Raw genomic sequence first — 20825 nt, 5'->3', positions numbered from 1 at the left:
CAATTATGGCTTACAATTTTTACCACATTTTTTCAAGAAGATTTCTGAGACTGTTGGTTACATGTCTGAGGCTAATATTGTAACATAGATCCAAAAGCAGATCAAGGAATAAAAAGCAAAGGTAAACTTACTAAAACGGCATCTATCATGAGACCTGAAACAGCATTAGTTCCAATTGCATCGGTTGTCACATTAATAAGCTCCATTTTTCTCAATGGAGATGGGAAGCAGGAGCTTGGGATTGTTGAAACTATTAGAGAATGAGCTATCCAAATATCTCCCTTCAATTCTTCAACTGGATGATATTCGGTATTGCTAGTTTGTCGTTCGATTATTGTTGAAGTAGGCATTCGAAAAGCATTGCTTGATAAGTGCAGCCTATTAATGAAAGATATTGCGATGGATCGAACCCGGGAAAATGGAGCATCTTGTAAATGAACACTCTAGAATAAAACCTGAATTAGATGTTAAGCTGAAACTAAAACAGTTAGAAACTTAGAGTAGTTTTGTTTTGCTTGAAGCATATTTAAATGCGCAGGATATCAGGAGGTATCAGGACTACATGCCTGAAAAGTACCTATTTTTAGTATCCAACTAGCTTGGAATGTATCGGCTTATAATGTATGGTATTTATGTGTTGAAGGGTACATGCGTGTTATAGCGATCACACTGTTGTTCTTGATCTGTTGTAAAACCGGTTTCTATGTGTACAGCCGGAAATAATTAGCTTAACCTGAGTGAGATAAAGTACTATGCAGGTATATTTTAATTAAATAATTAATTTATAGGATTGGTTAAGATGATATTTAATGTAATGCGTTCTGGGCAGCCTGCTTTCCATAATTCTCTGTTGTAGTTTCCATAATTTTGTTACTCAAGTATTATATTTTCATAAGATTTCGGTATATTTCATTATGATTAACATAACTTCACTTCTTGACTGTGGTCGCTATAATACATAAGTACTGTTGAAGCAATGCAGATACTAAAAAATAGATACGCTAAACTAATCACAAACAAAATGTTTCCGTTTGTCAAAAATAAAAGCTTAATTAAACTAGAATAATTTCGAAAGAGCATGTCATGTTCTGACATAATCTATTGGAGATCCAAACCGTTGGTTATTGTCCTGAAATGAGATCCAATAGGCGGAATAATTTTGTATTCTTGCCAGAACTTTCACCAAATTCCTTGGAAACATTTTCCGGTGTGAAAGAAACGGCATATAGCTCAACGTCATGGCAGTCGACGTAAGCCTGAAATATTGCTCCAGACAAATTACATCAAAACAACTTATTCTTTGCCAGAAGGATACAACTTTTTCATCAGTCCCAAAAAAAAAGACTCCTAGACAAGTATAAATCATGAAAATTTAGTTTTAATTAGCAATGGCTTCTATTAGCAATTCCACAAAAAAATACGATTGGAGTGATGCTTCAATTTCTCTGAAATGACTCTGCAGAATTTATTAGTACTTTTTTTTACATTGGGTCTGATTCAACCGAAATCAAAACTCTGTGATCATGGTTTTTATGATGAGTCATCTTTTCAGAGCTAGAAAAATTACAAAAGTGGGAGGCTTTTTTTCTCTCCTTATGGGTGGTTTTTAACATCAATTCATATCGGTGTAAATAATTTACAGTCAATCCATAACATGGGTCTTATAATTATTAGAATTACCGTAATATTTTTTTTACCATTAACATATCAAAGTAAAGTCCAGATACATAACGTAATGTTGCAAAAAGGGAAAAAGTTTGATTTAAAAATAATTTCTTTGCATATTTAAATCCTTACTCACCTATAATTTTACGTACCGGTAGGCTTAAAACTTTAATGCAAGGTCTCAAAGACGAGGGCAAGGAGCTTTTTAAAAGCAGTGTAGGAAATCTAGTGATGTGACACGTCTCAATAGGGCTGTATTTTTGGCTACAATAACAGAAGAAATCCTACTTATAGACATGAACTGTTGCAGTTGTGGGGCATCGCTTAGATGGATAAGGAAGCCCCCCCCCCCTATTGTTATCTTATACCAATAGATAAATATTCAAATAATTTTCTATTTGAAAAAAGACAAAATGCAGTTTATTGAGTTCTGAAGCGCAATAAGCAAATAATTAATCGCAATACGTTTCAATGAGTCCTTTTGAACACAATCCAATAATTCCAACTGGCGGTACTGGTGCATCATATGGGCCATTCTAAAAAGTCAAGTTTGGTTAATGCTAATGAAATAAAATAAGATGAATAAATAATAGTTTAGAAACAAATTTGGGCTATATATTTGCACATTAGGGGGTGGGGATAAAGCATAGCCTATATTAAATACGTAACCTAACCTAGGTACTTCCCCCCCCTAAACCCCAAAAACAACAGTTTAAATATCGTAAACGCAATGAAAACCACGCTTTGCATTGCATTACTATTATTATTATTTTATTACCCATTATTAAACATACAAATGTTGTAAATGTAGTACAAGAGAAAAAAAAATAACATTATATCCAAAGAAAACTCAACTACAGAAAAACAAGATTAAGAACATTACTAGGACAATTTTTTTTTTACAAATTTAAGTTATTATGACGTATAACGAAGAGTGGCTTAGTTCAAATACCTTTGCAAATCGAGCACGGCGATTCAGTACAGCTATAAGCGGGTCGGTTATACCATACTTCAGACACATTTCCGAATTCCTCATCCAAAATGGAAGACGATGTAGATATTTGCCATATCTGTAGAAAGTAGACCGAATACTGCGGCGATCAAAACGAAGTAAATATTTTCCAAAACGGTGATAGGGCTAGCACATGTGGCAAAACAAAAGCGTTTTACACCCTTGCGAGTAGAAAACGCTTGAAGTGGCATTTCATTGAAACGAGAATTCCATAAGCTCTTCGTGTCTTTACAGCGAACAACGAAACAAGGCAATCACGAGTTTTTTTTAAGATCACTACATATTGGAAGGCCGAGGTACATTATCTTAGACGAAGACTTAATTGTATAAGTTCCGAAAATAACATCAACCGGTGCACTATCTTTAACGCGGCTATTATATACGAGAACTTCACTCTTCTGGGGATTGAAAGAAAGAACTATGTTACCGTACTCCTTGCTCAAAACACGGAAAGTCTCTTCGATGCCTACAACTGTTCTACTCGCGTTCAGAATGTCGTCGGCATAACTGATCAGCAAAACACTGAGACGTCTAAAGATACATGTAGACTGAACCGGTTCTTGCGATGAAATAATACTATTATTGAATAGCGGTGGCAAAGTAAGTGCCCCTTGGCGTATTCCCTTCTCTACGGGTATAAGACTAGAAGATAGGGCTAAAGCATTAACACACGGTACATTTACACGTGCTTTTAATTTACTATACATATTCCTCAGTGCGCGTAGAATAGACTTATACACGCCACGCTTCCGAGCAGACAACAATATCTGAGGGTCCACACCGGAGTCGAACGCGCGGTTGACATCGTGACCGGCAAAATACAGTGTCTCATTTGAATCATCGGCGTCAATCAACAAGTTAGCAATCATATAATGCGCGTGTTCTCTACTCATGTCCTTTTTGAAACCAAATTGGTTATCCGGCGTGCTACATATAGCACTAAGCCTATTTACAACCAGTAATTCAAATAACTTGCACAGTACAGGCGCGACAGTTATAGGGAGGTAAGAAGAACACTGCCACCCGTCTTTTCCATTTTTTAGTACAGGAGTAATAACACCCGTGCAGAATAGGTCTGGAACAATCCCAGCATTAAAAATCATTTGGTACAGGAGACAAAGGTGCTCGACAAGGTTCTCACTTCCCGCTTGCAAATGCAATCCGCACAGGTTATCCACCCCTCTCGACAACTTCTTCAGTTTCGAGAGTGCCTCACTGACTGACGAATTAAACACAACAAAACCAACTTCCCGTTCACATTCTGCAAGACTCGCATGGAGCTCAATAGAAAATTTATTTTTCAGATCAGCATTAGGCGATGAAAACTCGTGCGTAAAATATTTAACCCACTCACTCTCACTGGGCAGAACATCAACTAATTTTTTACGTTTCTTCTTTTTTAGGAATTTCCACATGCGATTGGGGTCTTGCTTTTCAGATTTACTATCACATTCAATAATCAGAGCACGATGTGTAGCGAGGGTTTTTGCGAATCTTCGCTTAGTATATAATCGGATGGAGTTCACGATGGAGTTCGGCCGTTATGTATCCACATGCGTAACCAGAATTTCGCGTCAGCACACACATCTACAAGATCTGAATTATCGGACCAGTGGGGTATTTCCGAGCCAATCCGAACACGACAAATCGGTACAGCAGCCTTTTCCGCACACTGCAGGGCATGAACTATTTCGCTACAGTATATATTGATCAGAACTTGTTTTTCACTTGCTGCACCTGAAGAAGATTTATGAAGTTGATTGTAAGGGACGCGAATTCTTGCTAAAATATCGTCACATATATTCTGGTACTAGGGGGTATTAATTTTATCTCACATAACTTTCTGATACCATTTTCTTCCACTGGGCGGATCAGGGTGGGATTTCGAAGATGAATTAGGTGGGAAAACATAACCAACTGGTAAGTGGTCAGATGCGCTGATAGATGTATCCACATATGACTGGCAAAGGGGAACTGGTTGATGTGAGCACATTATAAAATCAAGAGACGAAGTCACTCCAGAGTTATGCACATACGTGAAATCAAGATCATTTTCCATTACGTTTAGACCAGAGCATGCAGTCGAGAGTACTTGGGATATAGGGCTTTCGGAATTAATCAAATCACAGTTCATATCTCCGGCAACAATGTATGACAAATTTTGGGTGCGACAATTGGCAATAGCGTTTGCTAATTTCTGACAAGCACTTTTGAACCTGGAATCTGATCTAGATGATTTTTAGTCTGTAGGCACATAAACTGAGAAGATTATTGTCCGTTCAATCTTGATCGCAGGAAAATTATCGGATACTTGGAAAACTGTCGCGCGTAAAGACTTTGAAGCAAGGATTACAATACCACCTGAGAGACTGCCTCTGCCACTCGATTTCGCAACAACAGGAAAAAGATAGATTGAATCACCGATATTTAACAGTTCAGTCCCTTCTTTTGTCAGAAAATGTTCCTGGAGACATACAATGTTATGACTGTGAATTAGACTTTCGAGGATTGGCAATTTTTGACTAAATTTACATTAATGTTCCAAGTAATCAAACTTAATTTACGATTCATTTCTTCACTGCAAGTAAATCTTGCGCTTCCAGATAGCAGTTCCTGTAGGATGGATTTTTGTCCGAACCACAGAGTGCGCATTTAATTGGTTTGATGCACGGGTTGTCCTTAGTGCTACTGTGGTTATCCCCACATCTAGAACACTTGGATTCGTTCTAGCAGAATTTGGCCGCGTGACCAAATGCTTGACAATTGAAACATCTCATTGGAAGAAACAGATATTGAGAGATTGGGATGCGTTCGTAATGAATCACTGGGGGCGATTTAATGGCGTTTTCAAGGTCCACTTTGGAAGAGAACTGAAGTTTGAACGACCTAGAATAACCCAACTGCAAAGCTCTCGAACAGTTCGGAATAATTTCGCAGAGTTCCACATCGCTCTTATCTGCAGGAACGTGGTGTGCTAGTCCGTTGAAAGATGGTTGTTTCACTTTTGCCTCAACAGATCTATCTTTAGCACATAACGCCTGCGCAACTGCGTTGGCAGACTCCTTATCGGCTAGTACTACGCGCCACCCACTCTTCAATGCTCGCAGTTCAACAATACTGGCCGCCTGGAATTGTCGCCAACGTTGCCACCCCCTGAAAAGTGTTATTATATCTTGTAAAAGCATATCCACATCGACCTTGTAAATCAAGTATAATGGCGGTCAGATCTAGTAAAATCGAACAAATCTAGTAAATATTTGCCAAAATCTAGTAATTTTTTTTTGCCCTATCACCTGAAAGCACTTTGTTGGGAAAACGTACCGGAGGCGGTTGACTGTTGTCTCACTCTTCCTATGACATATATCCTTTGGCGTGAAATTCAACACTTTTGAAATCCGTTTTTTGAATCAAGATCTGGGCTTATCGGATCTGAATTTTTGTGATTAGTGAGAAGTAACAATTTTATATTTATGATAACAACTTTTCTCTCAGAACCAGCAAGTTTTTCTTAGCAGTAACAAATTTTTCTAATAGCACCAACTTTTCTGTCAAAGATAGCAAATTTCTCTTAAAAGTGACAATTCTTGTCAATGATAACAACTTTTCTATTAAAAGTAGAAGGTTTTCTGTCAAAGATACCAAAATTGTCATAGAAGTAACAATTTTTTGTTTATGTTAACAAGTTTTCTGTCAGAAGTAGCAAGTTTTCCTTAAAACTAACAAATTTTCTAATCGAAGTAACAGCTTTTTCCTTAATACTAAAAATCTTTTATTTAGCAAACTCAAATTTATCATTTAAGTGATAGGTATTTTTTTAAAAGCAATAAATTACTTTAAAAGCACCAATCTTTCCGTTAGTAATAGTAAATTTCTCCTAAAAGTAAAAATTTTTCGTCAATTATAACCACTTTCCTTTTTGAAGCAGCAAATTTTCTGTAAATGATACAAACTTTTTGTTAGAAGTAATAACTGTTTCGTTATGACAACAAGTTTTCGACCAGAAGTAGCAAGCTTTCATTAACACTAACAAATTTTTTCTTGGAAGTATCAACTTTTCCTTAATACTAACAAACTTTTACCTAACACTATCAAATTTCTCTTAGAAGTAACATTTTTTCCCCGGTGATAACACGTTTTCTGCTTGAATCGTTTGTAAACAATACCGGGAAATCCGGCTCTTTCCATGGAAAATTCCTGTACTCTTGTATTATACGCCACTCATTCTATGCGTAAAACTTGAGTACAAACCGGTTTCATCGTTACTTAAAAAAAAAATCGGGCCAAATATTTACAAATTATGGGGATGGATAAAGTATAGCGGGCCTGCATGTAAAATGTGTTAGGTACAATTCTTCTGTATATTATGAAGTAAGAATTGTTTTCTGACTTCTAACTGTCCAAATACTTTATTTCCCCCCCCCTTATGTGCAAATATATAGGCCAAATTCTATATTTCCCATCTATTTTGTCACTTGTCTTTGTCTTGCTTCGTGCTAAGCTGAAAGAAACTAACGAAGAAACCAGTTTGTTCTCGAGTTTTACAAAGCGTAAACTTGAGTGAGTGGCGTAAAATACACAAGTACCAAAATTACTTCCCCCTACGGAAAGTGAAAAAAAAACTCAAATAAAATTCTCAAATTTGGACAGCATTATTTTCCGGGGGGGGGGTATTTTCCATGGGGTTAAACATCGGCCACCGTTATTGTCATCCCTGGAAGCATGTTCATGGGACCTTTCGACTATTTTGAAAAAGTTAATATTCATAAATTTTGATCTCCAATGCAAACCCTTAAAAGCACTAGAACATTCCAGGCTTGAAGAAACTGTTTGGACCTAATGAATAACTGGGAGCACATTTCCTACATATTTGAAGGCAAATAAGCCGAATGGCCAAAAGAAATCATATTAAGATGTCGCACAAGCAGAAAAAAATGCGCACTAGCTACTCTTTAGTTTTGTTTTCATTTTGATGACAAAAAGTGTTTACTAGCTTTCTCACGCCAACGCGCGTGTCGCGGCGAAAGCCCCGACAACGCGCACTTTTTTGGCAACATCTAGTAAAACGGAAGCCAATCTAGTAAATTCTTTCGCTCAAAACTAGTAAATTCCAATTGGTCCGAGTGGCAACGCTGATTGTCGCCACATACCTTATCTAAGTACTCCTTTCTCATTTCTGGGTTCCTCAAGTCTTGAGGGGGTTTCTTTAGTACAACTGCGTAGGTCGGCTGGGGTGTGGGGACGATCCCTGAGATGAGGATCCAGATCCACCGAACGGCCAATGGACAGGGGGACGATCACGCTCGAAAAACTCTCTACCCTAGAACATATTCCGTTTACTATCCTAGTAATAACACCACTTACTTCCCCAGGGACAATGGGTACTTCGTCTGGCTCATAGATGACGTATTTAGGGAGGGCAATTTTCTTTTCGTCGCAATATTTGAGCAATTTCAAAATGTCAGAGATATTGTCAGTCATAATAACTTTCATGCTCATACGAATACTTACAGCAGAACCCCTCCATATTAATTCTTTCGCCACTTGAATTTCTTCTTTCTTGAAAAATTCAGCCACTGTTTTCGCAATCTCATCAGACCGATTACCAGAAATTCAGTAGCGGGTTAAGCACAAGCTTATCACCTGCCATCGTTCGCAGTTATGTTCGTGGATGCAACAGGTGCCCTCCCCTCTTCTGCTCGTTTTCCTCCCAAGAAGAGAAAATGCGCGAATAACGCCAAAAATATACGAAAAACGCCTGAGACAAAGTGATCTATGACAAAGAAATTTAACGTCTGGCAACAGCTGATAGTTTGGAAGAAGAAGAATCACTTTGAATATAGCCTGTTAACTGTATTTACAAATAAAAAACAGATGTTTTTTATTTGTTTAAATTAGATTTGAACACAAAGGCTAATACCCATGGGAATAGAAAATAAAATATCACCAGGTTCAAAGTCCAGGTAAGCCAAGTCCAACCACAAGGAAATCCACTTAAGATGATATTTAAGGATATATATGAGTAGAAAATGATATATATAAGTAGAAATAGATGTTTTGTCTCACAAAATTATCTAAAAAAATCTGTATTCAAATTTCACACCACCAAGTTGCTGTTGTTGTTGATATAATATCTTTGTTGTCTATTGTCTATTGTATTAACCCGTATGGCGGGTTTTTCGTGATTGGTTACCTTGTAAAGTTCCATATAACGCACCAGTACCCAATTGGCTATTGTACGCTAGTTACAAAAATCATTTGTAGTAAGCTAATTGAACGCGGGATTAATTTGCATAAACCCTTTTTACTTTGCACAGGGTATCAGCTCTTCCTGTGTTCACACTTGAAGGAATAAATCCTCAAAGCTTGGTTTCTGCTTCGTTTCTTTTAAAGCCATTCAAAAGCTAAATTAATATCAACGTAAAAACTAACCACACACTGCAAAGTAAAGAAGCAAGTATAACGGTCAGTACAAGGTATCGGTATATATCTAGAGTTCGCTTGCTTCATTATTATATTTTTAAAGAAATATAAAATATTTATTTATACCGATAATACTGATTACGCAAATCAGCATTATCACTTTTACTTGTCTGCTTTTTAATTTGAAACTACTAAATATGATCGATACCCTTTAAATTTGGAGAAAAGAAGAGAAAAATTCGGTAGAATTATGTCTAATCAAAATTCAGGTTTGTCAAAGAAAAATGAACTCTAAAAATAATCTAAAATAGTAAACGGCTAGGTTTTATTGCTTGTCTCTTAGCTGAAATAAGTGTGCATAAAAGAACTCATTTCTAACCTTTCCACCTCTCAAGTTAAAAAATAGACTTATCGCCTGAATTACGAATCAATGGTTCCTTGGTGGAAAATAGTTCCAAGAATTTGTTTCTCTAAATTTTCACAAACTTTACATATCACCTTGAATATTTGTTCTGAGGCTTTTTCAGACAAGCTGCAATATACCGTTTATGATAGCTACTACCCTGCCGATTAAGATTCTCTTGCGCAAAATCATACCTACACACAAAGGTAAGGGGGAACACCATCCTCTCCTAGATTAGTAAGTGGGCTCCTTACCCCTGGAGAAACTGTTCTTAAACGCCTTTCCCCCGACCCTAAGGTTTGAGCCTCGGACCATGTATCTTAAGTGCAGAGCCCTGAAAGTGAGAGAGTCTAAGATGTTCTCTTACACTAGTTCAAAAACTGATGTTAACATTAACGTGCTTGGTAGTGCCAAAGTGAAGTGCCGTATGGCAGTTTTGGTGCCATTTCCAGAATGGAGAAGGGTAGGAAACTGCTTTTATTATCTTTAGATAGGTACTGGTAAGAGAACTTTACGAAATTGATATGAACTTGATTAGCTACAAAGATAAGTGCCAGAGGGATTCAGCCAAGGAAAACAAGAAGATATTTAAGGTTTTTTCGACGGATTAGGTCAAATATTTGATATTGGGCTAACGCTCATTTGAACAGAAAATTTCTTGAGGAAAGACACGTTTTCATTTTTATTTGTACCCATTAATTAACAGAAAAAATATGTATTTTTGTCCATTTCTAAATATCTAAAAAACTCCCTCCTAGGATTAAAGTTTGCCTGGATTAAGGCGTGTGAAAAAAGCATTAAGGGGACAACTGCTTTGATATTAAGTGTTAGAATTTGGGCCGCTATATCAATGTCAAACATCGTATACCACTAAGTACTCCTAGGCAAGGATAACTTCGCAGAAAGGAGGGGGCTTCAGTAAAAGACAGGGTGAATCTACTGAAATCTGTAAAATTTCGTAGCATTGGAGAAAATTAAGTGCTCTTTCAGACGAAAAGCAACTTTTTCAAAGCTTAATTTTCCACCTGGGTTATCTATTCCATGATTATTTTTTTTTTTTTTTAGTAAGTTAACCTTGTTCATTACCAATTTTTCAAGACCTGTCCTTCTCCCCTTGGTCTTACAGATACTGCGAAGTTTCGCACTAAATATTTTTGGTTATTTAAGCAGCGGTAGGGGGGGGCTGGTCCTATTTTCCTCTTTTAGATGCCTACGAGCATGGACTTATCAAGGGTGCCATTTCAAAGTAGATTTAATTCATGTTGAAAAGAGCAAGGCTCGGCCCATAGTAACCAAAGACGAAAAACCTGTTTTTAACAAGAACTAATTAGTATAAAAAATCTGTCAATCTCAAAGACTTGAAAACGATAACCATTATTCAGCTTCGACTAATTAGACAAAATTTTGTGTATTTAGACAAACGAATTCGACTAAATTTTTGAAATTTGACATTTTCGAAAGGGAGCATGAAACCTTTTAAAAATGATGAATCTAAATAACAGTAATAATAATAAAACATACATCATAATTCTGATAGTCGAAAATCCTACATCGGAGAATTACATTCTCACATCGTAAAAAAAGGAAGCATTTTAGTGTGTTTTGCACTGTTGCCATTGGTTCATTTTTTTTAGGGGCAGGGGATTGTGCTGAACCAGTTTACAATATTTCTAGAGGCTCAAAAGAACAAAGTTCAAATTTCTATTGACCTTTTTAAGTCATTAAAGAAATCGTGCCATATCAAAGTGCCATGTTCTGCCATTGTGAGCTGTACAACTGTAATTTCGGCCCACCTAGCATGGGCGCCCATAGGGGGGGGGGTCAGCCCCTCCCTGGCGGGGGTGCCCCTCCCCCTGGCTGAATAATGCTGCCTTATTTTTTTATTTTTGTTCTGAGATTTCTATTATATAGCATTAAAAGTGCCAATTAGACGAGGTTTGCCCCCCCCCTGGAATTCAGCTTATGGGCGCCCATGCCACCTAGATCCAAAATACCTGAGGGAGCGAATTCTGAGATAGCCTATTGATTTGCAATGGCACTAATCCACCTGGAATCTGTCAAAATTTAATAGTAGCCATCTTAATCAGATCGGTCGAAGACACAAAAAAGTGCCTCCGAGGATGACTTGGTTCGTGAGGTCCCAGTGGTAGGGCCCCCAAATACATAAATAAACAGTATATTAAACAGAAGCTTCATGAATATACTTTAAAAAAATGTATAAATATTACACCTTGTCGAAAATTAGTCATTTAACAACTTTCAATCTGTGTCGTTGAAGGGCCCAAAGTGAACCAATTCGCAATTTTAGATATGTTGTTCATCTTTTGCCTCGTGATTATTTTGGAAATCGTGTATTAAATTTTCCAGGGGAAATTTTTTGCGGGGATGTAAGGTGGATTTCCTGGCATGATTTGAAAAACGGTCAGAAATTAAATAAATAAAAGTTTTTTTTTCAACTGAAAGTAAGGAAAAAGTTTAAAACTTAGTAAAAACAGAAATTTTTGTGTGTATAAGGGGGTTCTTCCTCATCCTTCGCTCTTTACTCTAAAGTTAGACTTTTTGTCCCAATTCTTAAAGAACGACTCCTGAAACACAATGGTCGTTGAATTTAAATGAGAAATATTCTTAAGGAATTTTAAAACTTTTGTGCAAAGAGCTAGGGTGGAGGAAGGGGCAGTTCTCCTCCTATACGAAATAATTTCTCAAAACTTCTGAATCCATTGCAAAATACCAAATACTGATTTAGCAAGAATTATCAATAAAATATTTTTTCACTCAGAAAATAAAACCTAAAATGATGAGACAACACTTTGAAAAGTGGCCTATTAGTATCATGTATTCATAAAATAAATCTTACCGCTAGTGTTAATCATTTTGTCAGAATATTGAAATTTATGAACTAGGCTGGAGTTACCCCAATTTGGGGTAACAGGAGTAAAAATAGGGCAAATAGAATCAAGAAGTAGAAAAACAAAGTATTTAAATCTATTTTACAGACTTAAGTTTGAAAGAGCCTATTGAGGTTTGATCTGTTCTGTATACCGTATATTAGAAGAATCGTCGTGACAAGATAATTATTCATCAATTTTTTTTAATTGGAAGTATTTTATTTTTGTTTAATAACTAGGACCATTTACTAGCCTTTCAGAAACGCAGAATTCACACAGGCAAACAGATCCATTACTAATTTCGAGAAGGTTTTATTTTCACAGTCTTAAACATTTTTCATTTTTCCCGTGCAACAGTTTCTGTAAGGAGTTCTAAATATTGGACTAAAAGTCTAGACAGTTCTCGTTCATTGACTGATCTGGTTACAGGTTTCTTGTTTATGTTCCAAGACGCCCCCTGCCGTTATCAATCACCCATTTGCCCAAGTACAGAATTGGCATAGATTCGACCCATTCGGCATGCTGCCATGATGAGCGCTGTTGTACAACCCCTGAGTTTTATTACTATGTCAAAAGTTTTTTGTAAAACAAAAGGGCGGAACAAAAATTCTTTTTTTTTTTTTTTTAATCAAAATGAGGAAAAATTTTGTCTATGGATGTACTTAGCCAGCTTTAGTAAGAACTGTTAATGTCAGAGAACATCTTGAGGCGTCGCAAATTGGCCATATTTAACATTTAGTATTTTATTGTTATTTCGTAATAGTTTGCTCTGATTGGATCAAATAGTTCGTGATAACAAATCGTAAAGAGCGAAAAGAAATGCAACGATATAGTGCCCCTTTGAAGTAACGAAAGAGGTCATACTACAGCAATGTCCCGATTTCTGCTTGTTTATACCGCAAAATAAAATGTTGGCCTGAAAATTTGTCACGTGACGAAAAAAAATTGTTTCAATAAATATGTCATTTAAAGACCTATGGAAAAAGAATAAATTTTGAAAGAAAATAGTACTGTAATTTGAAAGACAACATATATGTAGCCTATAAGTATTTCTTAGATTTCAACAGAATACAGGTTTTTCCTTTTACTAATGTATTACTAACAACATTTAACCTTAATTAGTTTTGGCTCAAAATGTCACATGCGAGTTGTGCAGACGCCAACTATTGGGAGCACGGTCAGCGTTGCATTAACCCTCAATAAATACCATTTCCGGGGCCAGATTTTCAAACTCTACGACAGAAATTTTAGGTCAATGTGGAGGGGGGATTTACCCCCTAATATTCCGTCATTTGCAGCATTCGGACTCAGTGTGTAGTATAGATGCCAACGGATGAGTGTGCAATATAATGATGGGACCTATCATATTGCAAACATCACTCACGTGCTTACTTTGGCAAAGGGTAAAGAAGAGGGAGCACCTATCGGCAGCAATATTTACCCAAGAAATTTCCCCTTACAAAATTCCAACATTATGATCTGCAAAATCATTTGGCATTTCAAACCTTCCTTTTTCAGGGGTGATTCTCATTTTCTAAGTATTGCTATGGAGAAGTTAAACTTTGGCGTAACGAGCAGGATTATAGGGAGGCGGCGGCTGCCATAATGTCCAGTACATATCTCAATATCAGAGACAGCGCTGCCTAAGTAAACAGCTATATGCCTTCCACGTTTTTTTTAGTCACTAACTATGGAAGGGAGGGGGTTTGTTCGATTGGAACTTGGAAGTTCTAGTGCGCTTTTGAGGCTCGAAAGTGGTTGTAAAGCAACCGCATATGCCAATTTTGTTACCCAGTAACCCTGGAGCCCATCCCTTCATTGTATCGTATCAAAATTTTGAGATAATCATTTTCCCAGAATAGTCAAAAGGCCCAAAAAATATGCCTCCGGAGTAACTGATCCTCACAGCCACTGAGGCAAGGGCAGTAAGTACTTCAAACTGCCAATTGCTATAATTGTAAAAAGTTGGCTTGTTGCAACTTGGGTGTGCGATTGGCTCGAAACTTTCTGGATCTTCCTCTGGATAACAAGGATCACATATTTTGTTACGGAATTACATTTTATAGAGGGCGCGGAACGGAGCAAAACACTTTTTGACCCTAATCAGTTTGAAATTGAAAGCAGTAAATCCTTGAGCCTACAAGAACTAATTTAAAAAACAAAAAATTGTGAGGGGCACGGGCCCTCCAAAAATAGGGACCTAAAAAAAAAGCATATAACATTATGTGGGTGGCTCGAAACTTATATCCTTAGGTCGTTGAGGTAAGGGGACCCCCAATGCAGAAGGAGAAATAGAAACAATATTGGTTCCCGAAAATTGGGCCCGAGACAAAGGGCCTGAAAAGGACCGAAATATTTTTTCCCCCAATCACTTCGTTTGGAAGGGACGGCCATAGAATACTCGAAGGGGGCTCCTTCAGCTTCGATTAATGACCTTGACAAGCATTTACTTAAACAGAAAAAATTACATCAAATATAATATTAGAATATTTTTTTTTATAAAGGGTCGATTCAAATAATAGATTGTCTATAAATTGTAGTTTGCCTATCCAAAATTGTGCAGATACCCAATTTACGTGAATAATACTCTCCTTCCCCACGCACCCAGAATTCCATAGTGAAGCTATTATTAAAAATTATTATACAAAATTAATGTTGATCGAAATTTGGTTGTAATATTCGCATCCAAATTTTGACAAAAAGTTAAATTGCAATCCAACAGCTTCTTTTAGTTTTTATATGTAGCTTTGTTAAGGTCCAATTACCTGACAGTGGGAAACCTCCATACTAAATGGTGACCTGGCATTATCAGCAAAAGCTGCTGTTCGAATTCTCAGCTCTCTGCATCTTCGGATATGGACGCCTGGTGTTTTTGAAGCAGCGATGTTTTTGCCACTGCCTGGCTCAAAAATAATCCGACCAGCATCATCAATCAAAACATCAGTTAAATAAGGTTTTTCTGTTAAGGCACCGGGGCCAAGTATAATGTCTCGACAACCTTCTATTGATAACAGACCAGTATTTCTTGGCAATGACTGGTAGTCGAGATTTAATGTGGCTTCCTGGAAATTAAACGAGCTAATTAGTGATTCGAATTTCCCCACTCGAATTTAATAATTTATGTGTAGTATACAGGGTAAGAATTGAGACATGCATATTTTTCAAAGTTTGGCTTTTTCCAGTGGATAATTCTAATTTTGCTGGGAAGTGGAAACTTTTCATCCAAAGGAAAAATTATATTCCCTGGACTAACTCACGAAGCTGTTGTAGCTTTTCTGTTCATAAATATGAAGAGAAAAAATAATTCACGATGACATGATAGAACATTTTTTTTCTAAATGCATTTAGTCGTTTGAAATCGCAACTAAGGGTCATATTACATCCGGTAAAGTTGTTTGACTAATTTAGTTCGAGCTTTAGCAACGAGGCAGTGTTTTAGGTCAAGTAGGCCTACCACTTTCCCCTTTAAAAAATACTTCCATTTTGCCTTGTGTCGTAGGGACATAGCGATTTGGTTAGACGAAAAATAATAATCAACAAGGGTAAATCAGTTATCATTATAATCAGTTATCATTCGTTGTTCAAAGCGAAAGGACCTGTGTGTGAATTGTATTACGTTATCTAAAACCTGTCAAACAGTTCGTGGTAACGAACTGTAAGTAAGGAGCGACCTGGCTCAATGGTAACCGAAACTCTAGAAAACGGGTTTTTGATACCAATAGATATATCAAAAGAATCAGATTTCAATGCTGATTTCCAATATATAATTCTCATCAAGTTTAGTGCTACCCATCAAAAGTTACGTCCCTGAGAAAATTTGGCTGATTTTCAAAAAAAGGGGGAAAGACCCCCTAAAAGTTACAGAACCCTAATGAAAATCTCACCATCATATTCAGCATTTCAGAGAACCCTACTGTAGAGTTTTCAAGCACCTATCTTCAAAAATGTGGAATTTTGCATTTTTTTTTGCCCGAAGAAAGATCACGGATGCGTGTTTATTTGTTTGTTTGTTTTTTGTTTTTTTCCCCAGGGGTGATCGTATTGACCCAGTTGACCTAGAATATTGTGGGAGGACTCATTGGAACCGAAATTAAGAGCTCTAGTGCCCTTTTTAAGTGACCAAAAAAATGGAGGGCAACTAGGCCTCCTCCCACGCTCATGTTTTTCCCAAAGTCACCCGATCAAAATTTTGAGATAGCCATTTTGTTCAGCATGGTCGAAAATATGATAAATATGTCTTTTAGGATGACTTAATCTCCCGAAGTTCCCAGAGAGAGGGCTAATATTTATGAACTTTACCCAATGTTAACATATAGTATTGGTTATTGGGAAGTATACAGAAGTTTTTAGGAGTTTTTTTTTCGGGTTGTGGGAGGGACGGGTGAGGAAGGGGTTATGTTGGAGGATCTGATCATAAAAGAAGTTTTTATGAGGGAAGGGAATTTGCCATGAAGGGGGCACCGGACTTGCCAGCATTATTTATTGGTTATTGGGAAGTATGCAACCATTTTCAGGAAGGATTTTTCTGGAGGGGGGGGGCTAGAGGAGGGGGTTACTCTGGAGAATATTTCCGTGGAGGATGTTTCTTTGGGGTAAAGACATTTCTATGAAGGGGGCGCCGGATTTCCAAGCATTATTTAAAAAACGATCAGAAATTAAATAAACAAACAATTTTTTTCAACTGAAATGTAAGAAGGAATATTAGAACTTAAAACGAACAGAAATTACAACGTATGTGAGGGGGTTCTCCCCCAAGTCAATACCTCGCTCTTTACGCTACAATTTTTTTAGTGCTTTCAAAAGAGCTATCTATTCTAATTAAACGGCCTTTGTGATTCAGGGGTTTGTGAATCAAAATTTGTTTTTAACTTTTAACGTAAAGAGCGTGGTATTGACTAAGGGGAGAACCCCTTCATATACGTAATAACATATACGTAATAAAAAAAACGATAAAAAAACAAGCGATACGGCTCAATAGTAATCGAAACTTTTAAAAACGGAATTTTGATGTCAATAAATGTATCAAAAGAATGTGTTTATAATGCTGATCCTAAATATATAAATTTTATTAAGTTTAGTATTACTCATCAAAGGCTACGAGCCTGAGAAAATTTACTCGATTTTTTAAAGAGGGGGAAACATCCCCTACAAGTGAAAGAATTTTAATGAAAATCACACCGTCAGATTCAGCGTATCAGAAAACCCTATTACATAGGTTTCAAGCTCATATCTGCAAAAATCTGCAACTCTGTATTTTTTGCCAGAAGAAAAATATACGAATATAGAAGTTAGTTACGTAAGTTAATTTGTAAAGACATCCATTTAGCAAAAGAAAAGTAAAATTTTTATGCAAATAAAAGCTGCATTAACTAAAAAACGATCAGAAAGTAAATAAAAAAACAAGTTTTTTAAACTGAAAGTAAGGAGCGACATTAAAACTTAAAACGAACAGAAATTATTCCGTATATGAAAGGGCTGTCCCCTCCTCAACGCCTCGCTCTTTACGCTAAAGTTTGACTCTGTCTCACAACTTTATTTTTTAAAACAATAAAAAACTTTAGCGTAAAGAGCGAGGCGTTGAGGAGGGGACAGCCCCTTTCATATACGGAATAATTTCTGTTCGTTTTAAGTTTTAATGTCGCTCCTTACTTTCAGTTTAAAAAACTTGTTTTTTTTATTTACCTACAAAAGCACAGTGACCTATTGAATGAAATTGGATACAATTTTTTGGATATTTGGACTGATGAACCGATCATAAGGTGATTGCCAAGCTCACGTTGACCTACCTATTCAAAGTTAAGTGTAGTTTTTGCCTTTTTGATAATACATTTCAATGGTTCAGTTCACAAAGGATGCTGTTGTTCTAGCAAAATTCAGAAGGTAACCATGGCCATGCCAAATGTTGGACATAATTAAGGCCAAAAACAATAAAATAGCTTATGTTGTATTTTGTTACAGAAGCCGTGAAATCGTGGCAACAACAGCCTCACAGCTTTCGACCTTTGTTAGCATTTCAAAGGAGGCTAAGAAGAAAAATGAATTAGGCGTTGCGAACGCTTTTGCGGGATTAAATGATTTTCCTCATAAGCATCTTGAGATTAGTGGTTCGAGTTTACCAGACACATCGGTGAATTCAGTAAACTCTGTTTTATCGGACTTGGACACACTTAAATCCAATATCCGGAATGATATTGAAAAAGAAGTTTGTAAAAGAAGTTGGAATGTAAAATAGTGCGGATATGGTTGACTATCGTTTCTCAGATTCACGACTCTATACTCGTTCAGTATTCGACTAAGTTTGATGGGATTGAAAACAAACTACGGGCTCTCCAAAACGCGAACCTAGCCCTGGAAAAACGACTGAATCAGCTCGTATTTCATGGTGTTGACCATAGTGGGGGTCTTCCCATCTCTGAGTGTGTATTGAATGTGATTACAGATAAAATGCAAATTTCTGATTTTTCTTCCACCGCAATAGCTTCTGTATTTAAATTTCGAGCAAATTATACTGATTCGGACACCATTGTAAATGCACAAAAGCGTCCTTTGCCTGTGTTGGTTGCGTTCAAGTCTGTTGAAATTGCAAGAAAAGTGTTTGCATGTAAGTCAAAGCTTGCTCGGTCGGGAATTTTTGTCACCGAGTACCTAACATCAAAAAGAAGCAGATTCTTGACTTGGCTAAGAGTAAGCTTGGAAACAGAAATGCTTAGTCGAATAACGGGACGATTTTTGGAAAAAAAAAATCCGTAAAATTTGAGCTTTGGCTGAAGTAGCTTGTTCGCCAAATCTGACCGTATAATTTTATGTTGCATAAATTGTCTTGTTGAATTACTTGTATGCTAGTTTTCTTTTTTTCTTTTTATAGCCGAATTTTCAGTTACTTTCGTGTTTTTTTTCTTTTCTTCTCTTTCTTTTTCCTTCTTCTTTCTGCCTGTCACAATGTTTTTTTTTTGTTTTTTTTGTCGTTAAGGTAGTCACCCTCTTCAATGAGTGCAAATATATATGATGACCCTTTGAATGAATTTGAAAAAAAAAACGGTTTATTCTTGGAAGCCAAGCTCGTGACACACTTGTGGGGGATGATGAATGCATCGATAATTTTTCGTTGAATTGTCGCCCAAGTAATTATGTGAATCCGAATAATCTTTATGAGTATTCAAATCCTGCGATGGAAGAAAGAGCGATCGTTTTCTGGAATTGTCAAGGTCTAAGAACGGCATATTCTTCTTTATGTGAGATTTTAAGCTCGCTAGATAAGAAACCGTGTATTGTAGGATATATTTATTACATTCGAGATAGTGACGAATGTAATGAATGAAACATGTCCCTTGCGAAGAATAAACCCCAATAGAAATTTTCCTAAGAAACCATGGGTAACAAAAGCTATTCTAGTTTCAATAAAGCAGAAAACAAACTTTATGTGAATTATTTAAAGGATCATTCAGATGATAATTTTATAAAATTCAAAAGATTTCGGAATATTTTAAATTCAGTAAACGGAATGCTCAGAAACTTTATTTCCAAAATGAATTTCATGAAAATCAAGGGAATATGAAAAATACTTGGAAAACAATAAATAAACTTTTGGGTAAATTTCATAGTAAGGAGGAGGTCAGAGCCATGGAGACAACAGGAGGTCGTCTTACTGATTCTCAAGACATATCTGAATTTCTGTGTGGTTATTTTGCAAATGAACGAAAAAGACTTTGCGATCGAGCGCGGGCTAAACTACGCACATCTGCGAGTTTTGGATCTGTCGTTGAAGGACAGCCTGAAGTCAGAATTTCTTTGAGTTTGCACGATGTTCGGAACGTGAAGTGGCCCGATTGCTGGCTACGATGAAGTCAAGCTCAATTGGGATAGATGCGCTTTCACTGAAACTCAAAAAAGCCGCAATAACGAGTGACTTATCTGTCTTGGCGCACCTCTTGAACCTTTCTCTAGATCTTGGAGTCTTCCCGGAAGCACTAAAGATTGCAAGAGTAGTTCCTCTTCATAAAGGAGGGAAATAAGTTGACCCATCGAATCGAAGACCTATATCTATTCTCCCATTTTTCTCTAAGTTATATGAGAAAGTTGTACATGCCCAGTTAATTTATTATATTGAAAAGAATAAAATTCTAATGGAAAATCAATTTGGGTTCAGAAAAGGGCTATTTACGGATATAACAGTTCTGAAATTGATTTAATGGATTAATGATTCATTTGAAGCTGATCTCATACCCGCAACTGTGTTTTTGGATATGAAAAAAGCGTTCGATACGGTGGACCACTCAGAACTATTCAAGCTCTTGACTCGTTTGGGGTAATGTGTTCAAGCCTGGAGTTGTTTTCATTGTATCTATGCAGTCGGTATCTGGCATTTCGGAACGAGTCATTCTTATCTTCAAAAAAAAAAAAATAGAGTGCGGGGCCCCACAGGGGTCAATCCTGGGAC

At 36.8% G+C, this 20825-nt stretch overlaps 2 protein-coding genes across 2 annotated transcripts in view; one reads left to right on the top strand and one right to left on the bottom strand.

Annotated features, from left to right (window-relative positions):
• The window catches only part of LOC148955348 (E3 ubiquitin-protein ligase MYCBP2-like), a 470872-nt gene that overhangs the window by 271416 nt on the left and 178631 nt on the right, over positions 1-20825 (top strand).
• The window catches only part of LOC148955350 (uncharacterized), a 67455-nt gene that overhangs the window by 27551 nt on the left and 19079 nt on the right, over positions 1-20825 (bottom strand). The window contains exons 2-3 of the mRNA XM_089101696.1: positions 15154-15450; positions 132-443 (exon numbers count right to left, since the gene is read on the bottom strand). Of these exons, the coding sequence (XP_088957822.1) occupies positions 132-443; positions 15154-15450 (609 nt within the window). The remainder of the gene's footprint in view (positions 1-131; positions 444-15153; positions 15451-20825) is intronic.

The sequence above is a fragment of the Artemia sp. Qi Xiang Cuo genome, chromosome 2, assembly GCF_049724085.1.
Source record: "Artemia sp. Qi Xiang Cuo chromosome 2, ASM4972408v1, whole genome shotgun sequence".
In the NCBI taxonomy this organism is placed as follows: Eukaryota; Metazoa; Arthropoda; class Branchiopoda; order Anostraca; family Artemiidae; genus Artemia; species Artemia sp. Qi Xiang Cuo.
Note: the sequence above shows the minus strand (reverse complement) of the source record. Positions and strands in the feature narration are given on the sequence as shown.